The sequence below is a fragment of the Vespa velutina genome, chromosome 1, assembly GCF_912470025.1.
Source record: "Vespa velutina chromosome 1, iVesVel2.1, whole genome shotgun sequence".
NCBI classification, from domain to species: Eukaryota; Metazoa; Arthropoda; class Insecta; order Hymenoptera; family Vespidae; genus Vespa; species Vespa velutina.
Window position 1 is genome coordinate 6,013,265 of NC_062188.1, and position 20,320 is coordinate 6,033,584.

Sequence of the window (20,320 nt, forward strand, 5' to 3'; positions counted from 1 at the left end):
CAATGAAAACCGGCCAAATTCTTGACTAATTTTCATAGACCAAATCTGACTTTAAGGATGAACTTCGCTTTCTCGAATTCTTGAAAAGCCTTTTATTTTTGAAAAAGCTTTTTTCCTGTTTATTCTCGAAAAAGTATCATTTTTTTTACACGTTTTATTTTAAGGAAAGTAAATGTGGTAAACAGCTTTAAGTTGTAATTATTATGACATATACAAGCATTTGTTTTATTTTAATATAAATATTAATAATATAGAAATATTTAATAGTTGATAAAATATTCATCTGTAAATTTATTAAATTTATTATTCTATGTAACGTATATGTTTGCTTAAGATCTATAAAAGGTTTTTATACATAAAAGAATGAAATTCCTAATATTGGAATATTTTTTTTAAATTAGTTCGTACAATTACCGGTAGATGATACTTAAAGTGATATAAATGGCGCTGCAAGTTCTAATAAGCTTGAATGAGATCTATACAATACACCGGGAATAGGTTACATTAGAATGTAAATTTAATAACTGTGTTTTTATTAAAAATTATCATTAGTATAATTCTTTATAAAATAACTGTATTATTTGTTGTAGATTTGAAAAAATATATTTAAGATGTACTATAGAAGACGTAAATTTCATCTTATTTTTGGAATTTCTGCAAGCATTACGGCATACTGTGTTAATCTTATGCCACATACAATATTTCTTGATAAATTGGAGAACACTGTTGCTTTTTATCGGTATGTAAAGATATTTACTTTAGGAGTATAAATTATAGATACTGTAATTCAAGTTTATTGATTTAATATAATATTATATTGATTTATAGTCGTGGCGTTAGATTACGTATAAATAATAAAGTAAAGGAATTATGCAAAGAGGTAATGGATGACTTAAAAATTCCCGAAAATACTCAGTCTCTCATAAAACCATTTTACGTTTTTGGTTTTCATCCTTTTCATGCTGGAACATTAAATAAAACTTTTGGAGGAATTATTGGTATTCCTTCAAATTTTTTATTTCGTGATATTGCTGATGCAACAGTTGAAAAATTAGTTATAAATAATAAAGAACTTGATCAGATGAAAGTAGAAACAAATGATTTATTTGATAGTTTAGTACTTTCAAAAAATGCACAGAAATATGTAATAGCGCGTGAAATTTTAAAAATTCTAAGTAATGAGGTATATTCATTTGCAGGTAGTTTATCTTGTATTGTTATAATCATGACATCAATTTATAGTAACATAGCGCATAAATTTAATTTATATGAGAAAAAAGCATCATACCGTCGTATATTATATTTATTTTTTACGTTAGTTGGGTACGCTTTCTGGGTTGCATTTAAAGATGCTGTACGTTGTCATATTGATGCCAGTATCGATGAAAATATATCAAAATTAGGTTTAAATTATATAGACGGAGGAAGGGAATATTATGAGAAAGAACTGAAAAAGAATATTGCATTGAGATCGCTTATGGAAAAGGATGGAGAAAAGTCTTATCATGTTAATGGAAATGAAAAACGCTGGGGATTTATGTCACTCCCTCTTTCTGAGAGAAAAAGTTTTTTTGAATCAAAACACTTAAAACTATAAAATATTCAATATGACAGACAATTTCTTACTTTAAGACCTTATGTACATATTATGTAAATATTTTTCAATAAAATATTAAATGAATTTTTATGCTCTACTTAAGAAATGTTTAATTAATTAAAATTGTTAATTTTTTTATAATTATATTAAATAAAATAATACAATGTTTATATACAATTATTATCATTATTTCATTTCTTAACTTATAATTAAATTGTTATGTATTTTAGTTCTATATTATTATATAATAATTCTGTTACAGAAACAATTCTCTATGTTAACAAGATGAAAATTTTTTTATAAAAGCTACTATAAATTTACATTCAAATTTAACTTAATAAACGGAATAGATAAATTATTTCTTTGTGAAATATTTCCTTTATATATAATATACTTATAATTAGTAATATTATTACTATTAAACATTAATGCTAAAGTATATATTGACTGCAGTTACGAAAAGAAATAATTTATACAAACAGAGCAATGTTTATATGTAAGTAACAAAAGATTATTTTTTAGATGCTTCATTAACATAGTTCTTGATCTCATGATATTACCTACTTATCATATTATGTAGTCATCTTACATTATTGTATTCTATGTAAGTCCAAGTGATCCAAGCTGAAAAATGGTTATGTATAATTATTATACTATTATATTATTATACATAAAAATTTGTAATCCATATAATATATGATATTAATTTATTACCAATGTTAATTTGTCTTCTTCTTTTTTAAGTATTTTTGCTGTTTGCTCTTGATCAAATTTGACAACTGCAGCAATTACTTTAGCAAGCACCATTGTTTCTTTTCCCATCATATATTCATATAAAATATTTCTAAGATACTCTATTTCTGTTGAGTCTTCCAAAGTTTCATGCCTTAATTTTACTAATTTCCTGAGTTCAACCAATTCACGACTTTGTGATGCCAATGTTTGTTGAAATGTATGAAATGAACCAGTATTTGACTGTATTGCAGCCATTGCTATACAAGAAGTATTTTCCAGTTCCTATAGAAATAATATGTAAAAAAAAAAATTAAACTCTACTTAAAGTACAATATATTAACATGTTAGCATTGAAAATAATGTTACCTCTGTTGCTGTGTCAATTTTTGTCTCAAGCTAAAATAGGAATGAAAGAAAAATTAGAAAACAAAAGCAAAACTCAAAAAATATATATATATAAAAAAAAAAAAATGATGTAAAAAAACATAATCTGCAAATGAAAATATAGTAAAATAAATGACATAGATGCTTTAAATAACCTTTAGCAACAGATCGGCAAAAATATTAAATTGGATGAAACTATAACATATGTATATTTGTACCTTTCTTTCATTTCTCCATTCTCTTGTCAATTCTTTAATTTCTTCTTCATGTTTAGCCTCTAACCTATCACTTCTTTGTTGTAAAATTGTTTTCCACTTTTGTTCAATTTCTCTAAGCTCATTTACATGTTCTTTCCTAATAGACGCAATACTTTCTGTTAAAGCTTTTACTTCATTTTCTTTTTCTGTTGTCAACTTTTTATTCTCCAAAATAAGATGTTCAAGTTGTTCTGATTTTGTTGTTAGTTCAACTTGAAAATCTTTTAATTGCTCCTTGTATTGTTGTAAAATATTGGATTCATAACTCTGTTGATAATCTATATAAATTGAACATTCATATATTATTATTATATAAATATATATTTATATATATTTATATAATATATAAATAACCATATATATTTATATTTGATTATTTTCTTTAAAAATATAAAGATATTAGCTTACCAAATCGTTTTTCCAGTGCTGACTGCAATTCCTCTTCTTTATCTTGTAGTTGAGCTTGAAATTCTTTAACTAATTGTTTTAATCTGATATTTTGTTCTTCTTCATGCATTTTTAATTCTTCCTTCAATTGATTATTAATCATATACATTTGTGATTCTTTAGCATGAAATGTTATTATTGCTTCATCTAAATCAGCTTGTAGTTTTTTGTTTTCCTCTTGTAATCTATTACTTTTTTCTACTAGATTTTGTTCTACCATTTTATTATTGTCATCTGCTGTTTGTAATTTGCTATCAAGTTTATCTTTCAAATCAGTTAATGATTCTATTTGCAATTGTAATCCATTAATTTCATCTTCTCTTTCTTTCATTGTAGTTTTTAGTATATCTATTTCTACTATTTTTTGCTGAAGTTCTTTTGTACTTAGAAGTTTTAATTCTTCGTTTTCTTGTAACAAATTTTTTTCCTTTGCTTCCAATAATTTCAATTTTGACGTTTCTTGTTCCATAATATTTTCTATATTTTTTATCTTTGCCATTAAATGTTTGTTTTCAGAATCCAGATTTAAAGCTGTAGAAGCTGACAAATTTGCAAGATGTTCATCCAAAATAAGCTCTCCATTTTTTAGTTTTTCCAACTGAAGATTTGTTAGCGTTTCATTAATATGTTTAAACGGAGTTTTGTTAAAGTTTCTAGCCTTTAAATCTGTTAGTTGCTCTTCTAGTTTCATTACATTGTCAGAAAGTATATTTTTTTCCTCTTGCAATAACTGCATATCTTTTAAAGCTAAATCCAATGCAGTAGTTTTATCGCTTAATTGTTGGGTTTGTTCTTCAAATTCTTGTTTTGTTTTCTGCAATTCTTTATTACGTTCTTGTAATATTTTAGTTTGAGAATCAACTTTTGTATTTGTTTCTTGCAATTGATTTTTTATGTATTTTAATTCTTCATTTTGTACATTCAATGTTTGCTTATAAGAGTCAATATCTTTTTGTAATCCTTCCATATCATATAAAAGATCTTCTTTATTCTTTTGATATTCTAGTATTTTTACATTCAATGTATCTTTCATTTTATTAAGTTTTTCGTGAGATTGTATAAGTTCAGATTGTTTTATATTTAAATTTGTATTTTCTTCGCTAATTTTATCTCTAATTGACTTTACTTGTACCAATTCAGTATTTATTAATTCATTTTCAATTTTTAGTGTCTCTAATTGATGATTTTCATTTTTTAATGTTTCTATTTCCTTTGATAATGTTTCTATCGTTTGTGACATATTTAAATTTTCATTTCTAAACTCATCAAGTGCTACAGTTAAATCTTGTATTCTTTTTTCGGAATATAGTAAGTTCTTATCTTGCTGTTCTTTAATCACTTCTAGTTTATTCAACTGGACATTTTTTATATCAACCATTTCTTGTAAGATATTATTTGAACTATTTAATTTCATAGTTTCCTCCATGTGATCTTTATTTGTATTTTGATAAATATTCTCTAATTCTGCATTTTTTTTAGAATATTCTTCAACTAATTTCACATGATCTTGAAATTTTATTTGTAAATCAACTATTTCTGATTCCTTTTTTAGTATTTTCTCACGAAGTTCATTGATTTCAATATCATTTTTAGTATTATTGTTGTGTAAATATAAAATCTTGGATTTTAAATGTTCTAATTCTTCTTGCAGCAAATTACATTCTGATTTTTTATCTTCTAATGTCTTTATTACGTTCGTTGCATCTTCATACTTCTTTTTCAATTCTATCATTCCTTTTTCTAAATGTCCTATTTCATTTTCTTTCTGCTTTTCCATTAAAACTTGCATTTGTTGCAGATCATGTATTTTGAAATTCAGATTATCAATTTCAGTTATAAATCTGTTAATTTCAATATTCGATTTATTATGGCTTTCAACTTCCAGTTTCATGTGTTCTATTTTCGTCTTATATTCTTTTAGTTCACTCTCTAAAACAGTTTTTTGCTGCTTAACCTTTGCTAATTCTGTTTCTACTTCCATCAATTTATTGATTTGTTGTTCAGAAGTTTTCAATTTTGTATGTAGAATTTTTACTTCTTTTTTAACGTTTTCTTTCTCCATTAAAATGTTTTGTAAATAAGAGTTTAAACTACTTATCTTATTGTTATGATCTTGAAATATTTCTTTAACATTATTTCTTAAATACGTACAATCTTCTCTAAGTTTTTCTGTATTCATCTTAAAACATAAGAGTTTATTTGTAAAGGATATCTTTTCTTTATTAAGTAAATCTATTTTAGAACTTTTTATATTTATTTGTTGAGTTAATTCACTAATTGTATCTTTATAATATTTTAATTTATTATGAAGTTCAAATAATTCTGCTTCTTTGTTTTCTATTTTATTTTGTAATTTAGTTATTTCATTTTCATTAGATAATTGATCGTTAAGTTTTTTTATCTCTAGATCTTTTATCAATAATTTGTTATTAGCTTTTTCTAACATTGATGCATATTCTTGCATTTTCAAATTGAAAGTTTCACATACTTGATCTCTATCCGATAAAGCGTATCTCATATTTTCTAATTCTTTATCAAGACTTTGTACTGTCATTTGCAGTTTTTCAATGGTTGTTTCAGCTTCTTTTCTTCTTTCATCTGTAATAATTATTTGTGCATCATGTTCTTTCTTTAATTCTACATATTTAATTTTTAAGTTTGAAAGTTCATTTTGGAATTTTTCTATGTCACACTGATATTCTTTAGAAAGTGTTTGAGTTTCTTGTAAAGTTACTTTTACTTTTTGTAATTCTGCTTCCTTTTCTGTTAGATCATGTTTCAGTTTGTCCAACATTTCATTTTCATTTAAAGTATCACTTTCTTTCAATATATTATGACTTTCTATACTTTCTGCATAACCTGTAACTTATTTTCAGACAAATTATTATATAACAAATATTATAACTTTTGTAATATTAAAAAACTTACCTTTTAATATATCTTGAATGTTATCCTTTTTATCTCCATCCAAATTTTGTATGTTATATTGTATTTTCAACTGTTCTAATTCTGTTTTATATTTCTCAACAATTTCAGTTAGGTTTTCTTTATTTTCCATTGTATGTTTTAAATCAAGTTGAAGCTGTTTTATTTGCTCCTCTTTTCCTTCAAGTTCTCTATGAATAGAAAGTTTATTTTCAGCTAGAGATATTACAGATTCTTCCTCGCGTCTTTTTAAAGTGTTCACTTGTTCTGTTAAATTCGAAATTTCGTCTCGTGCTATACTTAATTCTTTCTGCAAAATCTCTGCATTTTCTAAACTAGAAGATTTTAGAGCTTCATAATCAGATTTTAATGTCTTATTTTCCTCCAATATTTCCTTATATTTTTTGATTAAGTTTTTAGTTCGTTTTGAAATATTTTTATACTTCACTATAACTGCTTCTAATTTAATTAATTTATTTTTAAGTTGCGTATTTTCAGCTGATAATGTAGAGCTATCGCCTGCATTGTCAGTTAATTCTTTGTTTGGTTCCATAACTTCAGCACTACTATTATGTCCTTCGTCGCTATCTAGTAGCATTAAGTTCTCTGTAGGTAGTACATTTCCTTGGAGAAGTTTAATCTGCAATAAGTACATCATTATAGAATGTATACAAAGTACTATTACATTTTGAAAGAATACATAATATATATACAATATACTCTTAATAATTTTTTATATTTTTTCATTTATAAATGTAAGCAAAATCCTTCAAAATATATTACCTTTGTATTTAATGTATCTATAATATGATTTTTTTCTTCAATATCATTTCTTAATACTTCTTCTAAATGTGCTTTTGCTTGCCGTTCTAATTGACATTGTTCTTTCAAATCTCCTACTTTTCTTAATACATTATCTTGTGTCTCTACAAAAACAGATTCTAATTTTGTTTTAACTCGTTCTAGGTCCCTATAATGTTTTACCAAATCTGTGTATCGTCCACGATATTTATAATATTTTGCTTGAATTTTTTTATATGCTAAATACAATTGATCTTTCGTAACTCTATCAAATTGTGTATTTATGTCATCATCTATTTCCGTGGCAGATTGATCTATATCAGACTAAAAGTAAAATGATCATATTTGTTTAAATAGTAATAGTACAAATTTATGCAATTTGTACTATTTCTAATAATAAACATCAATATACCTGTATATGGTATAAATTCTTAGGGCTTTCATAAAATGGAAATAAAGAAGTGACATCACTGGTTACACTGTTCACAGATGATCTTCTGGATACATCTACTGAATTTGATAGAGGTGATACAAGTTCAACATTTTGAAATGTATTCTTTATGGAATTATTCTTGACAATATTTATAAGCATAATACATAATACATATTTACGATATCATATATTTACCAAAATAACAAATTGAGCAAAATAAAAAACATGAACCATATATATGTATAGATATATAAAAATTGGCATATTACCATAAAGTTTTTATCTCATGCTATAAACTTATAATTCTTATAAAAAAGTAAAAAATGAGAATGTATACCATCCGTTTTTTTGGTTAAGTCACTTTCTACTGTCATTGGTAATTCTTGTATGGAACTATTAGACTGAGCTGGAGATATAACTGCCTAGAAAAAGAATTATTTTATATATTAAAAATAATTTACATTAGATTTAAACAAAAAATTAATTAAACTGCAAAACCTGCACCATTTGCTGCATACTCGCTTGCAATCTAGTAGGCGATTGCTTCATCTCTTCAGCAAGTTTATCTTTAAATTTTTTAAACATTTTTTATAAACTTATATATTACAATTCTTATCAATATAACTTAATTTTCATAAATCCATTGATGTGTTTATATCGGATTACGTGGTTGATACTGTCATTACTTCATTGGTACAACCTAATCTGACCTGATCTGATCTGGTTAGTGACATTTACAGTTTTCATTGAAACGACATCTTCTTAAAACGCTATTCACAACTGTGTTCTGCAAATTGTGATATTTATCATATTTGAATATTATGATGTTAACAAATCTTATATAACAATTTTATATATATATATTTTTTTTTTAATTTAAATATAATAAAAATACTTTGTTTTATGTATATATATCATTTCGTACAAATAAGTGGTTTATTTTTCCTTTTTTTCATTATATTGACCAATTGTCATTAAAATTTAGAGATAGGAAGAAGTGTATATTAACAGATACAGTGAATTAATCATGCGTGGTTGGTAATAGTGTTAAATTAAATAGAACTTTGTGTATGACTGTAGTAAACAAACGAAACTTAAATATTGGAACGTTATATTCGTAGGTTAAAAGTAAAGAGTTTAAATTTTTAATAATCTATTGGCGTAATATATAATCGTATTTATATGTGTATGTATATATGTATATTCATTGATTCTTTTTGAAAAGTGAAAAATAACGAAGTTCATAACTAAAATATGAAAAATATTAATTTCATATGTATCAATCTTATTCAATAACTGTAAAACTTATACATATTAGAAATGAAACTGTGATATAGTGGTTATGAAAAATTTATAACACACAAAATACATTTTTTGTTACATCAATAATATTGATTGTGCCAAAGTGATATTATTTACAAAGTCAAAATGGATCAAATGCTACCAAGTCCTGGCTTCAGTATACCTAGCATTGGTACTCCTTTACATCAGCCAGAAGAGGATCAACAAATATTACCAAATGCATTGCAGCAGCAACAGCAACAACAACAGCAGCAGCAACCGCAGCAATATCAGTTACAACAATTACATTCTATGAGTCCAAATGTACAGAGCGGTATGCTTATGATTACGACACCACAGAAAACGATGCATACTTATGCACCAACTCCGTCTTTTGCTACACCTCAGAGTCTTATGCAGCCACAAACACCAGTAATTAAATAAATTAAAATTGAGAGCTATATAATAAATTAAAATTACATTATTAGAGAGAAAGAGAATACAAATGCCTTATAATTTTACAGCAAAATATGATGTCTCCCTTAGGACAATCAAATCCTATTGCACAATCATCTATAGGACCATCTACACCAGGACCTATGACACCTATGACTCCTGCATCAGCAGATCCTGGTATTTTACCACAATTACAGTATGTATTTAATTATAATATATTTAATTATAATTAAATACATACTGTATAATAACAACAAAGAATATAATATTTTTACAATACTTCAGGAATATTGTGTCCACTGTAAATCTAAGTTGTAAATTAGATTTAAAAAAAATTGCATTGCATGCTAGAAATGCAGAATACAATCCAAAAAGATTTGCAGCAGTTATTATGCGTATACGAGAACCTAGGACAACAGCTCTTATATTTAGTAGTGGAAAAATGGTCTGTACGGGTGCGAAAAGTGAAGAAGATTCTCGCTTAGCAGCGAGAAAGTATGCAAGAATTATTCAAAAATTAGGTTTTCCAGTTAGTATTCTGTTAATTATTACATAGTAAATATTTTAATTAAAATATTTTATTTAAATTAAGTGTCTAATTCTTTTATTCTGCATCTAGGCAAAGTTTCTGGATTTTAAAATACAAAATATGGTCGGCAGTTGTGATGTGAAATTTCCTATTAGGCTAGAAGGTTTAGTACTTACACATGGACAATTCTCTTCTTATGAACCTGAATTATTTCCTGGTTTAATATACAGAATGGTTAAACCACGAATAGTATTACTTATATTCGTATCTGGTAAAGTTGTGCTCACAGGTAAGTTTAATTTCTCTATAAAATACTTATAAACATTTTTTTTTTAATAAAAATTTATAATTATGTAGGTGCCAAGGTTCGACAAGAAATTTATGAAGCCTTTGATAACATTTATCCTATTCTAAAAAGTTTTACAAAGAAGTGACAACATTTATTCATATTAATTATTATCCAATAAATAACATAAATAATTTTATTTTTTTATTAAAAATCATTTTTTGTTGCAATATTACTAATAAATTTAAAGTAAAACATTTTTCACTAGAAAGTATTGATTATACATGACAATTGTGATTAAAATTAATTTTTAATCAAATTTACATTTGAATTAAAAATTACAATAGTTAAAAAAATGTTCTTACAAGATTTTTCTTAGATTATATCCCATATATAGTCACTGTAAAAAGTTTTAATTTTAAATATTAATTCATGTAAAAAAATAATGATACGTTTAAAAATATAATTATATTAATAATTTTTGAAAGAATTCTTAAAGTAGTAATTAAAATAATTTAAGTAGTTAAGAAACACATATTATAAATATTTATATGTTTTATAAATATTTTTATAATAATTCAAAGATTTTCTATCGTTTATTTTATTTTTAATTGTTTGACAATTGTGTAATCTAATTAATTTAGAATTGTTTGACAATCTGTGAAAGCATCTAAAAACAATAAGCCTTAAAGAATATTATGTTTACATTTTATGTTTTACTTTATTTCCGTATCCTACATATATATCCTTCAAATTATTCAATAATGATGATGCTATGATATTACCTCTATATATAAATAATAACTTCTAAAATAGTAAATTTTTTTATGATGTGCCTTGTTTAAGAAGGAACCTTAGGTTAATATGATATGTTACAATGATACAAATATATTGTATAAATCTATAATGCAAATACCTTTGATGATTAGATTAAATTATATTACCTTATTATTAGACTAGATTAATATGTAATGTAATTGAAAGCCAAGGGACAAAAAAATTGTTACATACATAAACTAAAATATCTATTGTGTACAAATGTTTATATTTAATTATAATAAAAGAAATTTACATTTCTGAAATATACTGATCTCTTATTACGATTAGATTATTCTTCAATTTTTTTTTTATCATTATCTATAAGTTGTTCTACATTTGTATCTAAGGTTATTTTTCTGTAAATAGGATATTAATATGAAAATAATATTGATTTATTATAATATTTAATATCTAATTATTAATATCAACACCAACCTTTGTATAATGTCATATAAACTTTCTTTAATTGCTTCACGCACGACATCTATCGTTTCTCTTTCATTAATTGGAAGAACGTTTTCAATATATTTGATAACTTCCTCGACACATGTTTGAATTTCTTCAGTATTACTAATACTTGTGAAGCTTGACACAATATTTTCAAACATTTCTTGTTTCAATAGCTCTGCTTGTTCTGTTCCCAAGAAGGATTCTATGACTCGTGATATCAGATAGTGGATCTATTATTTATATTTTATTATATATATATGATAGTTGCAAATTTAATGAATATTCAAAAAATAATACAAACCAAAGTTGCCAAATTACTTTTTCTAACATTTGATGATGACATAGTTATTTCGCAATTATTCGAGTTTACTACAAAAATACGTTTTTATATACAATATTAAATTCTATTCTATGTCTTATAAATTTAAAAATAGGTAAATTTTGTGTATTAATATTTTACACAAAATTATTTTTACCTGTATCAGTTGCAAATTTATTTATTTCACTTTCATTCAAATTTTTCTTATAATCGGATTTATGATAAATAGGAGGTAATGCTCCTGACTTCATACTAAGATTTTTTATATCAGTAAGAAATAGCTCTTTCTGCTCTTTTTGACTAGCAAGAATGGTCTCTAACTTTATTATATCTCCTTTGTACTGTAATTCGATTTTTAACATTTCTTCCTAAAATTATACAAAATATTTAAGTATATTATAGTTTCTTATACAATATAAAAAGATTTTAATTACGCTTACTTCAGATATGGGGACTTGTTTCAAAACTTTTCTAAGAGCTAATTGTTCTTCCTCTAAGATAATTAAAAAACTTAATTTTTCTGTATTATCTTGAATAAGTTTTTTTAATACCATTACTTGTTCATTATATTTTTCTTTAATACCTACAAGACATAGTTACTATATAGTGACCTATTTAAATTAATTATAAAATCTTCATCTCTAAATAATTTATTTACATTTAAGTTGTTCTTCATATGATTTCATAATTTCAGATAAATCACTTTTAATATTATAGATCATTCTTTGTAATACTGTTTCATACATATTTGTTAATGATATCGGTTGACCAAACTTCTTTTTCATCTCTTCTTTTATTTTATTTTTCAAATTTTTGATTTCACTCTTCATATGCTTACAATCAATTTTCATTCTATATAGATGGGCTTTATTAGTCCTGCAATTTATATTATCATATATAATTATTCCTATTTATGTAAAATCAATAATTGAAATTATAATAGCTTCTATTCATTAGTAAAATAAAATGTTTTACAGTATTTACTAATTTGATTTAAATAAAATTATAATATTAACTTCTGTATTATAATATATATAATATAATATTATATGATATTTTTTTATGTACTTTTGTTTAGCATATAAGTTGAATGTTTCTTGTTGTAATTCTCCTACTCTATCATGTAAATGAGATAATTTTGTTTTATCAAATACAATAGATTCTCGTATACTTGATACGGTATAAGAATTAATAAAATGTTGTAATTGATGAAATTTAAGAATTATTGTCACATCTATATCATTCAATTTTCTTTGTTTCTCCAACTGTAATAAAATAACTATAGATGCATAAATGATTATTTTTATAATATATTCTTATTTTTCATATTATTATTACCATAAATTCTTTTAATTCGTCAACATTTGCTTTAAGTAAATCTTTAAAGATTTTTAATTTTTTGGTATCCATTTCTATTTCTTTCTGTAACTTTTCTATTGTCTTATTTTCCTCTTTAATCTCATATTCATGTTCATAACGTTTTTCTCTCATAACAAATGCCATTTCATATAATGCTTTGTCACATCCTACAGGACATACATTCTCATCAAAATAAATATATCCCATATCTTTACTGTCAATGCTTCCTTCGTCATCTTCTTCGGAACTTGTTTCAGTCGTTGTAGTACTTGATGACTCAGCGTCTGAAAAATGAAAATAATATAATTTGAAAATTAACATTTTTATTATATCCTATTTGTGTTTTTTAAGTAATTTATTTACCATCATGCTCTTTTGGCAATTTGTATTTTTTTTTAAATATTTTACGTAAAAAGTTTTGAAACTTATTATTTTGGATACTTGTCAAATATTCGTAAGCGATATCTTGTATTGATTCCTGCAATTTAGTAATATTTTTCTTTTTACGTTCTATTTTATTACTAGTTGCATGTATCTGTTAAAAAATGATAAGAAATGTTAAAGTGATGTTTTATACAAAAATCATTATAAAAGTAAAAAAAGAATTTTAAATGATATGAATTTTTTACAAATATTTTTGATACATATATTTTAATTACATATTTGATTACATATTTGATACAAATATTTTTGTTTATCTTAACCTTTTGTATTATAGCAGCTTCTTCTTCTAATTTTTCATCAACATTTTTTCTTAATAAAGTTTCTTTTTCTTCATATTCTCTCAATATGATAAATTCTTGATGAAGTGTTAGCAAATGCAAATTCATATATATACTTTCTGCAATAATATCAAGTCTTTCTTCCTCTAATTCGTCCAATTGTTTATCAAATTCTTTGTAAGTATTTTCAATATATCGTAAAATACAATCTTGTTCATAAATTTTACGCAACATACGAGAATGTTTCATTTCATGTTCCCATCCTGTTTCAGTATGATCAGCAAAACTCAATCCTTGTAATAATTTTGGATGAACAATTGACTTGATTCTAATTTTTTTCTCAGATATATCTGGAATACTTGGCTCTGAAAAACTAAGTCCCTCACTTGCATCCGTAATTTTTTTTTCTAATAATAAAACTTCATATTCCTCATCTATTAAGTCATTCGTTGAATCAGGAATTTCATATATAGATATTGATTCTTTGTAATGTTTTGCTTGTTCCGTGATTGATACATATTGTTCAAACTATGTAAAATTGTATATTAATATTCTCATTTAGTTTAATTTCTAGGTATAATATTTCATAATTTTCTACATACTTGCAAATTTTCTTCAGGAAATTCAATATCATTATCAGTTATAGGTACATTAGGTAAAGATTTTATATTACTTTTTGGTATTTCTGCATGAATTTTCTTTAATGTTTTAATTAATTGCAAAACTTTTGAATACAAAGCTTGTTTATCTGCTCTAACTTTCTTTAATCTTGTATTGAAATTATCACGTAGATAATGAAGCTACATCATTAATATATTATCATATTTGTTATTAAATAATTTATCAATAAGAAGAAATATTTTTAATATGATAAAAACACAATAAAATATTTATGATTAACTTACCCTCTTTTTGCAATCTAAATATTGCTTGTATTTAATCATTGTTAAGTTTTCTATATGATCTTGTACTTCTAATTTTGGTGAATCTTTTAAATTATATACACCAATCGTTTGTTTTGCCAACTTAATAGCTGCTATATCATCTGGATGATTAATATTAGGATCCAATTCTTTTTTTGGCATCAAGTTCCACTATAAAAAATATATGATATGTAAAATAATATTTTTTATTACCTTATAATAATATATATATTTTCACATAAATATCATAATTTTTTACAAACTTCTCTTTGACGTTCTTCCAATTTTGCTCTCCATGTTTTATATTTTTCTAACATATGAATTATTTGTGTGGTTAGCTTATCCTCTATGCCAGAAAGATTAAGACTTTTCAGAAAGCTTTCTGCATCTTTTATCTTTTGTTTTTCTTCTCCTTCAATTTCTTCTGTTGTCAATTCCTTTTCCTTTTTTCTGTAAATTAAAAATATAGTATATTTTTTATATAAAAAAAGAATTAGTTAATGCATCTGTTTACATAATCAAAAAATGATGCATATACAGTACGTTTCTTTAAATAAATACTATTTATTAAAATATTAATAAATAATAAAATAAATTTTAATAAATAGTAAAATAAATATTAAAATTACATCATTGATTTTTTACTTCTTTCAATGCAATTTATGACTTCTGCATAAATACTTTCAAAATTACTATCCAGTTTATGTTCTCGTATCGAGTGTACCATTGTATCTGGTTTTCTAAATTTATAATAAAACAATTAGTAATATATATTCTTTTTATAAGATATGATAAGAGTAATGATTCTTAAAAATGTAAATATATATTCTTACAGTATTCTAGAAACAGCAAAAGGTATACAAGTAATAGGTTCAATAAAGTGATCCATTAGCTTTTTTAAGGCAAGTGTACTCTTTTCAGCTTGAAATGCTTTTTTTCTGTGTACTAAATCCATTTTCATTTCCAATTGCTTATTCAAATCTGCAGTGATTCGTGGATCTAATTCAAAATTTTCATGTGGAATTTGCTGTGACTTTAATAGATTTCGATTCCTATACTCCATTGGAATAAAAGAGATTATTTTTTTTCATTATTATTTAAATTGTAAACAATGATATTACATACCTATCTACTATTTTCGAATATTTTGCAGTTAATTCATGTAATATCTGATAAGTTTTTTCTTTTTTCTCTTTTGCTAAAGCTAAAACTTTGTCATGTTCAGTTTTTACAATAAAATTTTCCAGAGTAGGATATTCGGGTTCTTCTATATCTTCCACACCATGTATATCATCCAACTGCATTTGAAAGTTTATAAATAAACAATTCATTTATATACTATATTGGAATAAATTTAGATCAGAACTTTACCGATCGCACAGGTACGCTTGGTTGCGGTATATCTATTATTTCATCAGCCGTATCATCATTGATTCTATAAGAAAAAAGATTTCCATCGTGTCCGCACGTAAGAAGCATTGTATGATCATAACTAAGTAACATTTTTGGTATGTATCCGTTATAATTGTCATGCATAGGTAAAATCCAATAATCTGAAAGATCTGTATGATCTTTTGGATTAATTTTACAAACTCTGATTTCACCACATTCCATTCCCAAAAACAAATATTTTCCCTGTTTACTACAGTGAAGGAAAGATCATGCTAATGTATTTACTTTTATGTTTATGCTAATTTTTATTATAACAAATTTCTATTATTTATGTAACCTACTATGAAAGACAACTTCTTATTTCTGTATCATCTCCATCACAGATTATGGTAGATTTAATTGGTTCCGGTCCTATAACTTTGTTTTTTTCTGGTACTGGATATTCATACATATACCCTGCATCAAAACCAGCCATTGATAACCACACTGTTTCTTGATTGGTATATTGAATCATTAAAACTTTGTTTGGTATTTCTGGGATGTAAATTTCTGGAAGAGGTGGATCTTCTTCAGAGTCCACTATAAAAATGAAACAAGTTAATAATATGCCTTTTTAAGAATATCAAATTAATGCGTAAAATTAGTTACTTAAAAAAGTTTCTTCATCAATTTCAATCCCAGGATTTGCTTCTTTTATTTTTTCCATTTCTTCGAGTTTCTTTGCTATTTTTATCATCTTTTTATTTTCAATCGCCTTCTTGAGTATATCGATTCTTAAAGCTGATTTTACAGAATGAAACTTAAATAGAGCAGGCTTACAAAGTGTAAGTTCATAACTGATTTTAACATATGATTGCGGTGATTGTGGTAATTGAACTTCTCCCCAATCCCCCCTCATACATCCAAACAATAATGTTGATTCCTAAAAAAAATTATACTTATATAAAATTATATATATAACTAAAAAAAATACTAAATGTGATTAAAGAAAAATATTAATATTAACATGTTCAGGTTTCCACATCATACAAGTTATCCCTGAAGGCATTTTAATATAACCAATTGGCTGAAGAGTAGGATAGGTAGAAGTAGTACAAATATTAAATACAAATATAGTGGAATCATCACTACCTGTTACTAATAAACTGAAAAAATAGACATCTCCATTATTTCTCTTCATTATAATTAATTAATGAAAATTATAAATGTATTGTGTAATATTTTATTGTACCTGTATGATGGATTCATTGACATTACATTAATAGATTGTGAATGTGGTTTCAAAACTTGAACTAATTTAGTGAAGTTTTCTTTTATATTATTATGTTCATTAGCAGTTAATACTGCTACAATAACTATACGAATAACACCACTATCAAAAGCACATATAAGTGCAGATCCAGTTGCATCGATCTAAAAAGTAAAAATCAATAAGAAAGAACTCATTTTTACTTAAAAGTAGATAATAAAATTATGAATTATTTATTTATTTTATATTACAATAAATAAAAGATAACTTACTTTACACGGAAGCCATATAACTTGTTTACCAGAATCACGAAAATGATAAATAAGAATTAATTTCTTTTTTGCATAATTATAAATATGTAAACGACCATCTATACCGATAGTTGCAACAAATGGTCCCCATTGTGCAACATCCATATCACTTATAGCTCCTGCATGACAAGTAAATATCTTTTTTGATACTTCTGGTTCTTTAAAAGTATTTAAGTCTATTAACCATAAACCACCATTGCCATCCTGTATATTTTTTATATAAAAATAAAATTTTTCCTTTATATATAAAAAAATCTCTACGTGATAATATAAAATTCTTGAGAGAAAGAGATAAAGAGAGAATAAATAGTTTACCTGAGCATACCAAAAAGTATTGTCAGGATCATTGGGCTCTTGTTTTTGTATGCCCATTAGCATTGCATTTTTTTTTAAATTTTTGCTGTCATTCTCAGTGATGCAGAACTCGTAAATTGGTTGTATTTCAAGGAATGGATTTTCTGGTTCTGGATTTGCCAAATCTATAGTTTCATAAAACCAAACTCGTATAAAACCATCCATTCCTATAAATATACATAAAAAATTTAATTGAATTATACTAAAATAATGTAATTGATTATTATATAATGGAATTTTTATCTACCAACAGTGAAGAGCTCTGCATTGATATATTCAAATTGTACAATAGGCTTTGTATGACAAAATTTTTTATTTTTTCTAGAAATTTCAAATTTAATCAAGTCTTCATCCCATAATAAAATATTACCCCATTCACAACCTGATATTACCTATAACTTAAAAAATAAAGTGACAATACTGAAACAATATAAACACAACAATGTAAATATTATAATTATACCTTTTTATCAGGCATTTGATAAGCTCCAATAATGTCTGAAATTTCAGTTCTTCCAAACCTACCAGATCCACCTTTAAGTTTAAGACCAGTAAAAGTTTGAGCCATTCTCCAAAATTTAATATGTCCTGAACCACATGAAATTAAACTGCCAGGTACAAACGTAGAAAACATTACATTAAAAACACTCTGAGAGTGGGATTTACATTGTAATAAAATCTTGGACTCTTCCCATTTCCAAATTGTAATAAAATAATCTGGATCTCCTCCTTGAGAAACTAATAATAATCCATCTGAGCTAAAGTGTAATGAAGATTTAAAATTTTTTAATACTTGAATCTTTTAATTGAATTATTAAATATAAAAATACACATGATGAATATATATATATTTTTTTATCACTGTTACCTATAATGTAGATGAGAATATTGTCTTTTCGTACCACCAAAAAGGCATGTTATAATTTCCATACTTGGCCAATTATAAATAATTATTGGAGGATCAATTCCATTTTCACCGATAGCAATATGATTAAATATTGGATTTTTCTGCATAATGAAAAGTAAATTAAATTTTCTAGTTCTCATACAAGATTTGAATTAAAAGCGATACATACAATTATATGTCCAATTCCACCTCCTGTGGCACTACGCCTAAACCATATTCTTTTTGTAATTACATCTAAAAAGTGGATTATATTACCAGAAGCAAAAATAATTGTATTTGGATCGGCTACACAAAAATTAAAATACTTTTGACAATCATATGAAAAAGAATAACTATTGATTAGAGTTAAGGAATTAGAAAAATAAATACACGATAAATCAAAGATATAGTTTGAAGTTTCATGAAAGGATACTCAAATTCTAAAATATTTATAGGTACTGTTCCATTTTTTACACGAAATGGTTTTGAAATATGTGTTTCCACATCGTAATATTTTTGCACATTTTCTTTAGATATTGTTTCATCATTATTTTCTTGATCTTTTGGAAAATTTTCTAACGCATCGATCTCATCGTCCGTATTGATCATTATGATTTTTAATAAATCTTTCTTTCATAAATCTTTTATTTAAACGAATCTGTGTTAAAGAACACTTTCGTGATTCTAAATAATTATGGGTAACCATGTTAACGCTTGCTATTTCTAACACATTGAAGTTTGAATATATTATATATAAACTGAGAAATTAATGTTTTATGATTTTTTTCTTTTTTTTTTTTTTTTTTTTTTTTATATGGATAAAGAGAAGATAGAAATTCAGAATCTAATTTATTTCATTAAATATCAAATTCTATATTTTGAAAATGTTATCATTAATTTTAAATATTGAAAGTTTGCGGTCAAGTTTCGAACCAATCGTGCCCACCCACGCGATGTTTTACCTAACCTATTCGAATGAGAAAAGGTAATCCTTTTTAACTAAATGTAAAAATATTTTCATAATTCCCTTTTAAATCTAATTTAAAGTGTATACACACTTTAAATAACTTTACATTATTTTCTATTGTATTACAATCTGTAATCACTGTGCTATAAGTAAATTATAACTTTATGAAATAAAGACGATAAGAATTGAATTTATATATACATTGAGATTGAATTTTTATTCGAGAGAATTGGAATTATTTGAATCACATCCTATGCTCTAATAATAATTTTGAATTAAGAAGAAGAAAGATTACTAAAAAATAATTGTTTCCGATTTTTCTAACTAATTTAAAAAATTTTCTAATTTCAAGAATATTGCGAGCTTCTTAATCTTTTAATTTTTGTATCTTTTAATTTTCTAATCTTCGAACTTCTTAATTTTCTTTAAAAAGTTAAC

General features: G+C 24.8%; 4 protein-coding genes across 17 annotated transcripts; 2 read left to right on the top strand and 2 right to left on the bottom strand.

The window, feature by feature from the left end:
* Positions 1-436: 436 nt before the first annotated feature.
* LOC124947988 (transmembrane protein 177) lies at positions 437-2,287 on the top strand. The gene is made up of 3 exons (XM_047490923.1): positions 437-511; positions 591-739; positions 829-2,287. The coding sequence occupies exons 2-3, from the start codon at positions 612-614 to the stop codon at positions 1,595-1,597; spliced, it is 897 nt and encodes a 298-aa protein (XP_047346879.1). The 5' UTR covers positions 437-511; positions 591-611; the 3' UTR covers positions 1,598-2,287.
* LOC124947946 (putative leucine-rich repeat-containing protein DDB_G0290503) lies at positions 1,757-8,291 on the bottom strand. 11 transcript variants are annotated; one of them, XM_047490841.1, is made up of 10 exons: positions 8,084-8,291; positions 7,917-8,001; positions 7,559-7,653; positions 7,129-7,470; positions 6,349-6,985; positions 3,382-6,285; positions 2,935-3,251; positions 2,699-2,728; positions 2,312-2,614; positions 1,760-2,221 (listed from the first exon to the last, which is right to left on the bottom strand). In XM_047490841.1, the coding sequence occupies exons 1-10, from the start codon at positions 8,162-8,164 to the stop codon at positions 2,198-2,200; spliced, it is 4,818 nt and encodes a 1,605-aa protein (XP_047346797.1). In that variant the 5' UTR covers positions 8,165-8,291; the 3' UTR covers positions 1,760-2,197. The 11 variants fall into 11 exon arrangements, with proteins under 11 accessions (XP_047346807.1, XP_047346797.1, XP_047346773.1 ...); XM_047490817.1 differs by having other exon boundaries at positions 8,078-8,291; XM_047490833.1 differs by having other exon boundaries at positions 3,382-6,279; positions 7,559-7,656; positions 8,078-8,291.
* A 268-nt stretch (positions 8,292-8,559) lies between these two features.
* On the top strand, positions 8,560-10,649 carry LOC124947979 (TATA-box-binding protein). Its single transcript, XM_047490909.1, has 5 exons — positions 8,560-9,292; positions 9,385-9,512; positions 9,602-9,845; positions 9,936-10,134; positions 10,203-10,649. Exons 1-5 carry the CDS (start codon positions 9,008-9,010, stop codon positions 10,277-10,279), a joined length of 933 nt encoding a protein of 310 aa, XP_047346865.1. The 5' UTR covers positions 8,560-9,007; the 3' UTR covers positions 10,280-10,649.
* A 10-nt stretch (positions 10,650-10,659) lies between these two features.
* LOC124947933 (cilia- and flagella-associated protein 44) lies at positions 10,660-20,211 on the bottom strand. 4 transcript variants are annotated; one of them, XM_047490764.1, is made up of 28 exons: positions 19,349-20,211; positions 19,106-19,268; positions 18,898-19,037; positions 18,493-18,787; positions 18,277-18,421; positions 17,991-18,196; positions 17,637-17,879; positions 17,347-17,528; positions 17,122-17,260; positions 16,764-17,037; positions 16,457-16,694; positions 16,095-16,365; positions 15,849-16,021; positions 15,557-15,775; positions 15,353-15,463; positions 14,987-15,173; positions 14,706-14,894; positions 14,403-14,600; positions 13,783-14,328; positions 13,442-13,613; positions 13,058-13,362; positions 12,788-12,984; positions 12,378-12,595; positions 12,160-12,302; positions 11,877-12,087; positions 11,702-11,769; positions 11,386-11,630; positions 10,660-11,306 (listed from the first exon to the last, which is right to left on the bottom strand). In XM_047490764.1, exons 1-28 carry the CDS (start codon positions 19,522-19,524, stop codon positions 11,240-11,242), a joined length of 5,721 nt encoding a protein of 1,906 aa, XP_047346720.1. In that variant the 5' UTR covers positions 19,525-20,211; the 3' UTR covers positions 10,660-11,239. The 4 variants fall into 4 exon arrangements, with proteins under 4 accessions (XP_047346720.1, XP_047346739.1, XP_047346729.1 ...); XM_047490783.1 differs by having other exon boundaries at positions 19,106-19,170; positions 19,390-19,426; XM_047490773.1 differs by lacking the exon at positions 14,403-14,600.
* Positions 20,212-20,320: the final 109 nt, after the last annotated feature.